This window comes from Schistocerca gregaria, chromosome 5 (assembly GCF_023897955.1).
Source record: "Schistocerca gregaria isolate iqSchGreg1 chromosome 5, iqSchGreg1.2, whole genome shotgun sequence".
Lineage (NCBI taxonomy): Eukaryota > Metazoa > Arthropoda > Insecta > Orthoptera > Acrididae > Schistocerca > Schistocerca gregaria.
The window spans coordinates 379,857,993-379,871,731 of record NC_064924.1 but is presented as its reverse complement, the minus strand read 5'-3'; the positions used below and the strand labels follow the sequence as shown (position 1 = coordinate 379,871,731).

Below are 13,739 nucleotides of genomic sequence, written 5' to 3'. Positions count from 1 at the left end.
ACAAATGCGGAGTTGGCAGGTGCCCATTTGATGTATGGATTAACACGGGGCAATAGCCGTGGCGCGGTACGTTTGTATCGAGACAGATTTCCAGAACGAAGGTATCCCGACAGGAAGACTTTCGAAGCAATTGATCGGCGTTAGGGAGCACGGAACATTCCAGCCTATGACTCGCGACTGGGGAAGACCTAGAACGACGAGGACACCTGCAATTGACGAGGAAATTCTTCGTGCAGTTGGCGATAACCCTAATGTCAGCGTCAGAGAAGTTGCTGCTGTACAAGATAACGTTGGCTCTGAGCACTATGGGACTCAACTGCTGTGGTCATTAGTCCCCTAGAACTTAGAACTACTTAAACCTAACTAACCTAAGGACATCACACACATCCATGCCCGAGGCAGGATTCGAACCTGCGACCGCAGCAGTCGCACGGCTCCGGACTGCGCGCCTAGAACCGCGAGACCACCGCGGCCGGCAAGATAACGTTAACCACGGCACTGTATGGAGACTGCTACGGGAGAACCAGTTGTTTCCGTACCATGTACAGCGTGTGCAGGCACTATCAGCAGCTGATTGGCCTCCACGGGTACACTTCTGCGAATGGTTCATCCAACAATGTGTCAATCCTCATTTCAGTGCAAATGTTCTCTTTACGGATGTGGCTTCATTCCAACGTGATTTTCACAATCAACATGTGTGGGCTGACGAGAATCCGCACGCAATTGTGCGATCACGTCATCAACACAGATTTTCTGTAAACGTTTGGGCAGGCATTGTTGGTGATGTCTTGATTGGGCCCCATGTTCTTCCACCTACGCTCAATGGAGCACGTTACCATGATTTCATACGGGATACTCTACCTGTGCTGCTAGAACATGTGCCTTTACAAGTACGACACAACATGTGGTTCATGCACGATGGAGATCATGCACATTTCAGTCGAAGTGTTCGTACGCTTCTCAACAATAGATTCGGTGACCGATCGATTGGTAGAGGCGGACCAATTCCATGGCCTCCACGCTCTCCTGACCTCAACCCTCTTGACTTTCATTTTTGGGGGCATTTGAAAGCTCTTGTCTACGCAACCCCGGTACCAAATATAGAGACTCTTCTTGCTCGTATTGTGGACGGCTATGATACAATACGCCATTCTCAAGAGCTGCATCAGCTCATCAGGGATTCCATGCGACGGAGGGTGGATGCATGTATCCTCGCTAACAGTGGACATCTTGAACATTTCCTGTAACAAAGTGTTAGAAGTCACGCTGGTACGTTCTGTTGCTGTGTGTTACCATTCCATGATTAATGTGATTTGAAGAGAAGTAATAAAATGAGGTCTAACATGGAACGTAAGCGTTTCCGGACACATGTCCACATAACATATTTTCTTTCTTCGTGTGTTAGGAATGTTTTCTGAAAGTTTGGCCGTACCTTTTTGTAACACCCTATATATATATATATATATATATATATATATATATATATATGTGTGTGTTTGCGCGAGTGTGTGTGTGTGTGTGTGTGTTTGTGTGTGTGTGTCACATTTCTTCCTAAAGAACTGTACTGATTTCAGCCAAACTTGGTACACATATCCCTTACTGTTGTCAGGCAAGCAACAATCGCTGTGACACCACCTACCTATCATAGTTCAGGAGACACTACGTCATAAACAGTTAGCTGCGTGAAAAACCGCTGCATATTCATGTCGTTTACATTTGTTACTTCTGTGCTGCTAGCTCTATTCGCAATATATTTCGCTGACAGTAACCGAATACGCTGCTAAATGCACCTACAAAATTATATCATGGTATCGCTAGCACGAAGTTTTAATACTTTCACTCTTTAGTACTAAGACAACTCTAGAGTGGAATCAATTTACGAGAAACCCTGACACTTGGCACCGCTTTTGACAGCTTTCAACTGTGAAGCGCAAACGGCTGTAGACGAAAACAATAGTCGTCTATAGACCTCTGAAGAGACGTTGCCATAGATACGTATACAAAATCAAGGTGTAGGGATGAGAAGCAGCTGCGCCCAGCGCACAGAAACTGTCCAGGATCTTTGTACGACTGTTTGATAATTTCAAAGGAAATGAATTTTTTCCATATTACACTACAAAGTTCATTTTTTGTTTTAGTTCCTAATTAAAAATTGGCTAAATCACTACCTGGTCGATGCCGGGTTTGTCAGCTAGTTCTCCAATAAAATCAGTGTTTCAATTGAAGTTCACTTTTTATTTTCAGACTGTTATTTTCGAAACCTGCAACAGCTATAAGCAACCCAGGGCTGTACTGAATTCGGTGGCTGTTCTTCCAGATGAATCAGGCAGAGGCCAACAAAGGTAAAAATTCATTTTTTATGAGTGACAAACATAAGTAAAAATTACCACAGCAAGTCGTTCGAGTTTGTAATTTTTTTAAGAGACAAGAATTAGTCTCTAGTGGTACTGTGAAGTGGTGTCTCACTGTACGTACTTCACCGAAATCAAAAAAATACTTAACATAATAGGACTGACTACAACAAGTAACTGTAAATTAAGGCTGGCATTAGTAACGTGTATTGGAGCCATTGTTAATACAATGTGTTTGGAAATTACCCTTACAAACAGCTAGGACTTGGAGAGGGGAGTCAGTACATAATATTTTGGATAGGAACCCATGTCTGGAAACGTACCGTTTCCGTTCTACGACGATTTCAGTTCAGATGTGCAACGCGTCCACGTCTACTGAGGGAAAGAGAGAAGTCTCAGAGCTGCTTGTACTGGTATGCAATACGGTGGACAAGATGACGTGTACTAAATCGGGCGACCAGCTGATGTCACTTAACGTCTGCCTTCCTATGAGACCTATTCAGTGCAGTAAACATGGTTCGGTACACGTTTTCGGAATACAGAGACATGTTCCTTGTGTATGGCGAAGCTCGAGGTAGCAGAGGAGCTGGCAGTCGGCTGTATCACGAACGTTTTCCGCAACGCAGCAAGCCATGGCACAAACTTTTTGCCGAAGTGACACAGCAGCTCCGAGAAACAGGTACCTTCACAGTCAGCAGGGAGGACTTTGGTGCTCCACAACAATATCATAAGCCCAACTTCGAAGAAGATGCACTGCATCGCATCGAAGAAAATCCGTCAACGAGTACACGAACAACTGCGCGTTCAATTGGTGTTTGCCACAGTATCGTCTGGGATGTTCTGCGTTAGCATCAATTACATTCGTACCACTTACAAATGGTCAAAGCTGTGGGTCCAGTCGGCTCTCCACAATGCGTTGCCTACTGCAACGACATAACCCTGTTTCCACGTCGATTTCGGTTCACAGATGAATGTAAGTTCACTAGCGACTGTGTTCTGAATTCTTGAAACAGCCATATCTGGGCAGACGAAAACCCTCGTACCACGTTTGTTCGGGGTTTTCAGGACCGGTTTGGTATTGACCGGTACTCTGGGCGGCCGTGTGATTGTGTCATGCCTGCTTCCACTCAAGCTAACTGGTCTTGCATGCTTTACCCTCCTATATAACGTAGGCCTATAGGACCCGTTCTTTGAAGTTGTGCCACCGAATGTCCGTCAGGAAATGTGGTTTCAGCAAGAAGGTGCAACACCTCCCTTCTCACGTGCGGTTCGAAAAGATTTCTGTAGACGATATACAGAATGATGGATAGACCGAGGTAGGCCAGCCGCGTGGCTACCGCGATCGCCAGATTTGATTCCTATGGACTACTTCTTGTGGTGTCGCATGGCAAGTTCAATTTACGAGGCTCCTGGAGGGATAGAGGGAGATCTGCTGCCACTAGTTTTGGTCGCTGCACTAGAAATTGAAGATACACCAGGTGGGATGGAGAGGGTGTATCAGAACATGCTCGTAGGTACACTGTCTGTCACAAAGTTGGTGGCCGTCACATCGAGCCTCTGCTGTAATGCATTAGTATTATTCTGTACGTACAGTATGCTGGGTTCTTTTTCATTTTAGAATGATGTAAACACGAACAAATGTTAATACAAACAACTGTGTTTGAGTGCTAAATAGATTTTTCGTTTTGTTTCCTTTCGAATTGTTGCATAATAACTGTATTGCGTGACACATAATTCAATTCGTCAAGCATCGGTACTGTTCTGTACGTACAATACGCTGGGTTCTTTTTTGTTTCAGAATAATGAAAACATTCAGTGTTTAAATGTTAACACAAACAAAAGTGCTTAAGTGATAAGTGAATGTTTCATTAAGTTTCCTTGCGAAATATTAGCTAATAACTGTATTGCTTCACTCTTACTTCAATTGCTCAAGCAGAAGTGAATAGTTAAGGATCTGAACTAAAATTGTCGTAGAACGGAAACGGTACTTTTCCGGACATTGGCTCCTATTCAAAATATTACGTACACACTCCTCACTACAAATCCCAGCACCGCTGTGTAGGCACCTGGTCTGGGGCGCCTTGCCACGGTTCGCGCGGCTCCCCCGTCGGACGTTAGAGTCCTCCCTCGGGCATGGGCGTGTGTGTTGTCCTTAGCGTAAGTTAGTTTAAGTTCGATTAACTAGTGTGTAAGCCAAGGGACCGATGACCTCAGCAGTTTAGTCCCATAGGAACTTACCACCAGCACAAATCCTACAAGTTTGTAACAGGAATTTCGAACACCCTGCATATGTAAGAGTAACGTAAGGTTGTGTAGACAGATAGTAGCATAAACATCTAGGATTGAACTGAGTGAAAGTAGCTGTAAAGCATTGGTTGACATCAATAAAGTTTCCGCTTCTCTCCCCCAAAACAGTGTATTATGGCTCCTATAGGCTTGACTGAACTGAAAATGAAGTTCGCGTAATCTTTAGATTACGCGAACTTCATTTTCAGTTCTGTACGACAAAATAATCTTTACTTTGCGTCGACATTTTCTTCTGGTTGCTCGTTCTTATTTTCTTAGTCTCACTGTGTTTCATATAAGCGTTGTACATACATCTGTGAGTGAGAGCGAAGCGCTTGATGCGCAAAGAGTGAAATCTGAGAAGTACTTACTTGATCCCGGTGTTTTGTCGGCGTTCTGGTCGTCCCGCAAGTTCATGAGCAACTGCAGGAAGTCTGCTCTCGACACTCCGTGGGAGTCTCGGTATTCGATGGCGTCCTTCACCAAAGTGGTGAAGTACTCATCCACGTCGGGAGATATTGTACGGATCTGCACAGAAAATAAGGCCTCAAGTTAAATATTTTTTGTGGACCTTTAAGTTTTGCCGGCATATTTAATACTCGCTACTGTTTCGATATTCTAACTAGTCGTCGTTTACTGTCTAGTTCTGCATGTAAGCTGGATACATACTGGTCAGCTTCAGATTAAGTATCGGAGACTGCCATACAGTTCTCATGTTGCACTATTTGTTGTCATTCTGTATGTAATAAGCGCAAATATTAGCGTAGTAACAAGACTGTCTCCACTACCATGGGAAGTGCTATTCATCGCAAAAGTGCGAGAGTCTGATGGGGCCACGTTGTGTGCCAGCCCACCACACACAGAACTTCACACTTCCACCATGACTGATGTTCCTGTACGTCATATGGATTGTGTATTCCTACTTCGATTTTGATGCACGGCGAAAATGCGTCAAGTGTGCCAAGAAATAGTGTGACTGGGGAGACCACGACATTAGGTTCAAATGGCTCTGAGCATTATGGGACTTAACACCTATGGTCATCAGTCCCCTAGAACATAGAACTACTTAAACCTAACTAACGTAAGGACATCACACAACACCCAGTCATCACGAGGCAGACAAAATCCCTGACCCCGCCGGGAATCGAACCCGGGAATCCGGGAGCGGGAAGCGAGAACGCTACCGCACGACCACGAGCTGCGGACACGACATTAGGAAAGCAAGACTCAGCTCCTAACGTCAGGCCTAGAGAACCATGTAATGTCCACCCCGGCGTGCCGTTCTGCCATTCTCTGTCTTATGGCGTCATTTGAATGTGTTCTAGAGGCGTTTGTTGGTTTAGCTCAGCGCTTCTCGGCCTTGTCAAATTTTCAGACCTTATAGCCTTGCTTCTCATTCAAGTAGTTCAATTGGCCTTATCAAGTTGAGTGCGCCCCGCTTGACTTCTGACAACGGGGAAAAGATTCGTTACTGGTAGGTTCGAACGACTCCCAAGTGTTGAGGAGATGCTTCGAGAACTAAAATTGGAATACGTGGAGGGAAGGCTACACTATTGAGAAAATTTAGAGAACCGGCATTTCAAGCTGACTGCAGAACGATTGTACTGCCGCCAACGTACATTGAGCGTAAGGATCATTAAGATAAGAGTAAATGCGTCTCATACGGATGCATATAGACAATCATTTTTTCCTCGCTCTATTTGCGAATGGAACAGGAAACGAAATGACTAATAGTGGTACAGGGTACCCTCCGCCACGCACCGTACGTTGGCTTGTGGAGTATGTATGTAGATGCGAGGGTACAAAATCCCTGGTAGCTGAAACTGAACCAAGGGCATCTACGTGGAAGGAAGGAACATCATGGTTTAACGTCTCTTTGACATCATGGGCGATAGATACAGAGCACAATCTCGAATTACCTCAAAGATGGGAAAGTAAATCGGGCGTGTCCTTTCAAACGAACCGTCATGGCATGAGTTAGGGAAATTGCGGAAATCTTAAAGCTGGATGGCCACATGCGGACTTAAACGGTCATCCTCCAGAATGCGAGTTCAGTGTGCTAACAACTGTGCCACCTCACTCGGTGCCTCCATGTGGCCAGCAGACACACTGACCTCTCAGATGCGGAAACAGGCACTCACCAATCCAAGTACCCTGCTCTTTATACCACCTCCCACACACCCCCATGCCTGATCTACCCTATCCCTCTGGAACTTCAACCAACTCCCAGTTCCCAAGTATAAAATTTCTCTCACCGGCCATTTGACCAACTTCTTCTGTGCGGATGCACATACAGTGCCCGAACTCTTACGGGAATTGGCGGTAAAGCCGCGAATAATCCGGGGCACACATTTTCAGCTGCCCTGTTGACTTACATCAACGTCTGTATGCAGCTAAGGGTATTCATTTCGCTGTAATTTAACTAGAAGCTCTAGCAAATTTTAATTTTTTTTAATTTTCACAATACACAGTTTTAAGATAAAAATAATTATCTCGAATATAAATTTTACCATCACTGTAAGCTATGTATACTTGCCACCCAAGAGCTGTTTCATCCGCTGTCACCCAAACTGAACTAACAATAAAGAACAAAGTCAATGCCAGCTTTCGACAGTTGACATGTAGGTGACTGATAAATCTCCAGTTGCAATATTGTCCTTTTAAGTAAACGAAAACTGGCAGGTGGTGTCAAATATTTTTACTTTTCTGCGAGACTCTCAGTGTCTTGCTAGTTTCTTTTCCCAATTTTTCAAATTTTAGTAATGCATGGAACTGTCTAAAGCCACACCTAACATTCGGATGTGACAGTGCACGGCTGTTGGACTGCATGGCATCGTGAGTGCAGGCATATTTGTTGCAGAGGGCCTGGTGGGCCACAAGGAAGCATCAACCTATTGTGCCCCAAGCACATCGTTACCCCTTAACATCAGCACCTGCCATCCAACAAGTAGTATTCTGTGTTACATCGTAACACTGGTCGGTAACTTGCAGAAGCGGACAAGGAAATCACTGTCCCATGCAAAGGCTGCTGTTAACTACATAATAAACGGCTGCATTAGTTAGTTAGTTGGTTGCGTGTTCCATTGATCAGTCGCACACTACAATAGCCGTTATGATGTGCAACATGTGCTTTTCTTGTACACTTGACATGCTCCACATAATAACGGCTATTGTACTGTGCAGTTGATCAATGGAACATGCAACCAACTAACTAACTAATGCAGCTGTTTATTATGTGGATATATATATATATATATATATATATATATATATATATATATATATCCCATTCCCTTAAATAGCACAGAAAGAATATGCTATATTTATTGATTTATTTATTCCTACACAAGAATTCATCTATAGTATAGAAGATAGGAGCTGTCAAGGAGATATGATTTCAATTTATTTTTGAAGCTATTACTGTTGCCTGTCAGACATTTTATTTCATCTGGTAAATTGCCGAAAATTTTAGCAGAATATTTCACCCCTTTCGGTGCCAAAGATAGCTTGAGTTAAAGACAGTGTAAGTCTTTCTTTTTTCTGGTATTATAATCATGAAAGTCACAGTTGTTTTTAAACTGGTTCATGTTGTTGAGAACAAATTTCATCAGTGAGTAAATGTACTGTGAGGCTGTTGTAAGAATTCTCAATCTTTTAAAAAGATGCCTGCAAGATGTGCGACTATGAACCCCACACATTATTCTTACCACTTTCTTTTGAGCAATGAATACTTTTTGTCTAAATGTTGAGTTAGCCCCAAATATTATTCCATATGACATCAGAGAGTGAAAGTATGCTAAGTATGTTAGCTTACTAATTTCTATATCCTCAAAATTTTGCAATTATTCTGATTTCAAAAGTCGCTGAAGCTAATCATATTAGAAGATCCAAAATATGAATTTTCCAATTAAGACTCTCATCTATATGTACACTCAAAAAACTATTATGCTCTACCCTGTCTACTGACTTTCTGTTGATGTGTGATATTTATTGAAGAAACTGTACTTTTTGGAACAGAAAATTGGATGTACTGTGTTTATTCAAAGTTTAGAGTAATCCCATTTGCAGAAAACCAATTAATGACTTTTCCAAAGACCTTATTTGTATCATTTTCAATTGGAGTTTCTTTTACTGGATTAATAATGGTGCTTGTATCATCAGTAAACAGTGTCAGTTCAGCTTCCTGTATCAGATAGGAAGGGAGGTCGTTCATATATATCAAGAACGGAAGGGGACCCATAATTGAACCCTGTGGAACACCTAATGTAATTTCATCCCAGTTAGATGAAGTGGCAAATTTATTTAAATCACATGACCCATATAAGCAAACTTTTTGCTTCCTATTCTGTAGGTATGACTTAAACCACTCATAAGCTATTCGATTTATACCATAGAGTTGTAATTTCTGTAACATAATGCCATGATTCACACAATCAAATGCTTAGGACAAGTCACAGAATATTACTATTAGTGACATTTTACTATTTAAAGACTCCATTATGTGGGCAATGAAATTTTATATTGCTGTCTCAGTGGAACAGCATTTTTGAAATCCGAATTGTCATTTACTAATGGAATGTTGCTATGACCAGGAAGCACAGACTGGTAATAAATGGCATCGCATTTTCTTCAGGTATGAATCGCGATTATGTCCTACCGCCAGATGACCACCGTCGGCGACGTAGGGAGAGGGCCGACTTTTCCAGTGTTTTGGAGAGGCACCGCAGTTTTATTCCTCTTGCTGAGGTGTGGAGTACCATCAGGTATGACGTTAGGTCACGGCTGGTAGCGATTGAGGGAATTGTGCCGGCACAACTGTGGGCCAGGGACATCCTGCGTCCTCAAATGTTACCACTCATGCCACAATATCGTGGTGGCATTCTTCAACAGGCCATGCTCGTCCACACAAATGCTTGTTTCTTTTTGAACTGTCAGCATGATGATGAGTTACTTTCTGGGTCAGCAAGATGACCAGATTTTCTCACTGTCAGTAGCCGAACATCAAGAATCAACCATTTGTGGGCCAGCTTACTTCACGAGAGAATACAGCGACTTTATGACATGCTTCACAACTGACTCATGCATGCATCAGCGCACAGGGTATGCAACACCAAAATAGCAGGTGTGCTTATACTGCCGAATTCCTTATAAATTTGACTAGATATTTTAAACACTGAAATAACATCACATAGCCTGTCAGTTCTCGAAGTTGCATTTCGTTTCAGCCTACTCTTCTGAGTTTATTTATTTATTGGATGTTTACCTCAAGTAAAGTGATAAAACTGAATATCTTTGTGGGAAATATCGAAACAGAGTAACAAGCAGATTTGAATGTAACATATAAAAATCTGAGAGAACTATTCCCTGAGTATTGGCCACACCATACTCTTGATTAATTTTCTGTGAGCCATGTGGTTCATAGTATCAACTGTGCATTTATTCGCGTGAAAGCAGAATTGTGCATGGTCTGTTGTTGTTGTTGTTGTTTTTTGGGGAAGGAGACCAGACAGTGAGGTCATCGGTCTCATCGGATTATGGAAGGATGGGGAAGGAAGTCGGCCGTGCACTTTCAGAGGAACCATCCCGGCATTTGCCTGGAGTGATTTAGGGAAATCAAGGAAAACCTAAATCAGGATGGCCGGACACGGGATTGAACCGTCGTCCTCCCGAATGCGAGTCCAGTGTCTAACCACTGCGCCACCCCGCTAGGTGTGTGTGCATGGTCTTTCCACTGGTGAATACATTATGCCATTATGGAATATCTCGGTCAAAATGCTTGGTACATGGTCTCTGCAAAATTGGAATTATTTTACAGGTGCAGAGTGTCCGAAAGCCTTCGGGTCAAACCTATACAGAAGATAATTCTAAACCGAATATTTTTATCATGTAATAATTCGAAAATTTATATGTTTATGATATTTCGACTTATGACTGAGCGATATGTGTAAGAGACATATATTTAAATCGTTTGTGTTTAATAACAAACAACTACTTGCTGCATCAACATTAGAGGAACTAATTCAAAACACAGTACACAGTTTTCTGTGACCTGTCCACAGGGAAGATGCATGCATTTGCAAATATGCATTTAATGCTTGCTGCAGCAGAATACAAAACGGAAAGCATAACAAATATGAAGAAAAAAAGCTTGACAACAGAATTCGTCCTCACTGGAAGATATTTATCGCCATGGACAACAATTTCCCTGACCGCTTATGACAGAGAGAAGCAATGAAGGTTCTCAAAAAGAAATAGTTCTCAGAGTAAAATTTGAGGAGATAATTGCGAATCGCTTGGGAGATCATTCACCAATAACCAGCTTTCAAGTTATTCGTGGAACACACACCCTAAAAAATAGAGTACAGCTGGGACACGGAGACAGCAGATACCGTAATCATTAATTTGGAAGGGAAACTCCTCTCCCATGGCCAGTGTGATCACTGTATTTCATTTCTACTGAATGTAATGAAGATGTTGATGTATGAACACCTAATAGGAACTAAAAGGAAACTGGTTGGTAGGGTCCTAGCTTTCTGTGTCATTGCATGACACAAAACAGATACATTTGAAATATGCTGAAAATGTTGTGCGCCTGTGTAACACATACATTGAGACTGGTGGTGAACAATTTGTGAGGATATGAAATGCAACAAATTCATTCGGCTCAGACTAGCTAATGCAGGTCGCAGACTGCGATTCTTTGAGAGGCTACTGATAAAATGTAGTCAGTGTACTAAGGAGATTATATACAGAACACCCACAAGTCTTTCGATATAATCAAATTAAGACATAAAGTCTGTAAATTATCCGTGATCATATTGTGGCACTTCAAAATAAGATCTGCCTTGATCACACAATTTTTTTATAATTCATTATTAGTGGTTTCAGCCACTGTCATCTTCAGATCTGTTACAAATAAAAACAGTCGTGTAACCAGCTAAGTTCCACTAACTGAAGCAAAATCTATAACAGATCTGGTGATACATAAGAAAAATAAAATATTTATTTGATTAATAGTCATGCATATCAGCCATACACATCATGAAATATTCTCATGTAGATATTAACGTCAAAATTCTATACATGCAGATATATTAAGTGCTGGTGCCTCTCTGGGGGGACACCACCTTGAAGTAGCACTGTCTGTGTGGATGGAGAGGCTTGTGTGATTTTGTGAAGCTGAGGGCTATGCCGGCTGTGGAAAACGAACGTCAGTAAGGTCTTCACTGATGAACCAGACTATTACCCACAACGACCTGTCATCCCACATCCATTCCTTGTCCTTTCCCAACTCCTCAGTACTCAACCCAAGATGTGATGCGATCTGAGGGGTGCGTGGCACATGGGAAGATGTGTCGTGAAAGGAGCCTCAGGGATACAGAGTGACTTCCCTGAATAATTAGCCTTGCACTGCGTGGAGTTTCCATGGTGTGGACTGGTTGGATCTCTAACCCTCGTGGGACAAAAATAACGCAAAGAAAATAGCAATACTGAGGGGAAAGTTATGACCTCAGACACCCAGACATTGGGGCTGGAACTGATTGAAAACATCCCCTCAGCTGGACAGGAGGACAGATCTGTTCAAGAAGTGGGAATGGTTACCAAGATGTTGGACCAGATTAAGATCAAAGACTTGTCTGGGGTTCAGAGGAGGAAACTTCTTAGAGATCAAAATCTAATGGAAAGAAAAGAGTGGCTTCCTCAACAAAAGTGGAGGGAACTAAAAGGGCTTGAGCCCAAGACCTCCAAGAAAAGACTGTCCCAGGGCGAAGGGAGTGTACAAACACCTTCCACACCGAGGGCTGGCAGTAAGAGAACAAGGGAGGGATCTAAGACTTCCATTTCTCAGGAAAGGGTATCCAGAAAAAGCTGAGGCAAGAAATATGTTAACAGGCCTATAGTACTGCAGTCTCGGTTTTTAGCGTGGTGGTTATCCAGCAAGGCTATCCACTGGTCGATATCACCTCACAGAGCTTGTGCAGATAGATCTCTTTGAGAAGATTGGAAGGGGAGGGGGGATTTTGGTCAAGAACCCAAACTCAAGAGAGAGCTCTTATATTTGTCTGTGAAGGGGTGGCTTAAGAAAAGAAAAAGGTGCCCCTAATATCATCGTGAGAGGATGCGAAGCTGCAGGTAAAGACAGCAGCTGAGCTCATCTAGATAGAAAATATGTTGATCTGGGTGCCAAAACTCCTTACAATACCTCTTCACAGAATTCGACTGAGGAAATAGGGTCTCAAAACCTGAAAGTCATGACAGAGGGTTAAAAGACAATCAACCAGAAGGCTGCAGTAAACAACAAAACCCTTGTGGTGGCAGCCAGAGAGAAGTCCCTGATGGCAATGCGAGAATGGTACCTGAGACTATTCTTGGGGTTCTCGCAGGTTTCAGTGAGGGTAATCAAAGACATCATAAGCGATAATGGCCGCAAGATGGAGCCTGAATGTGCTGCAGATAAATCTGCAAGACAGTAAAGAGGCCACTGCTGCTGTGAGTCGTCTTCTAGGAAGACAAGCAATGGATGGAGTCCTGATTCAGGAACCCTACTTATATGAAGGGGATGTATCGCGTCTCAGTGGCACTAGAGATAAGCTGGTTTATGCTAGAAATATAAGAAACCCCAGAACGTGTATTTACGTAAAAAAAAATGGAATGCCTTTCATGTCGATTGCGGACTTTTGTTCTAGGGACCTACAGATTGGAAAATTGCGCAGGTCGCACCAGTGTTTAAGAAGGGTAGTAGGAGTAATCCCTCTAACTACAGACCTAGATCATTGACGTCGGTTTGCAGTAGGGTTTTGGAGCATATACTGTATTCAAACACTATGAATCACCTCGAAGGAAACGATCTATTGATACGTAATCAGCATGGTTTCAGAAAACACCGCTCTTGTGCAACGCAGCTAGCTCTTTATTCACCTGAAGTAATAGCCACTATCGACAGGGGATCTCAAGTTGATGCCGTATTTCTAGATTTCCAGAAAGCTTTTGACACCATTCCTCACAAGCGACTTCTAATCAAGCTGCGGGCCTATGGGATATCGTCTGAGTTGTGCGACTGGATTCGTGATTTCCTGTCAGGAAGGTCGCAGTTCGTAGTAA

At 42.8% G+C, this 13,739-nt stretch overlaps 1 protein-coding gene across 1 annotated transcript in view; it reads right to left on the bottom strand.

Moving 5' to 3' along the window:
- The window catches only part of LOC126272859 (probable cytochrome P450 6a14), a 117,389-nt gene that overhangs the window by 20,926 nt on the left and 82,724 nt on the right, over nucleotides 1-13,739 (bottom strand). Inside the window, exon 4 of the mRNA XM_049976073.1 lies at nucleotides 5,009-5,165. Within this exon, the coding sequence (XP_049832030.1) occupies nucleotides 5,009-5,165 (157 nt within the window). The remainder of the gene's footprint in view (nucleotides 1-5,008; nucleotides 5,166-13,739) is intronic.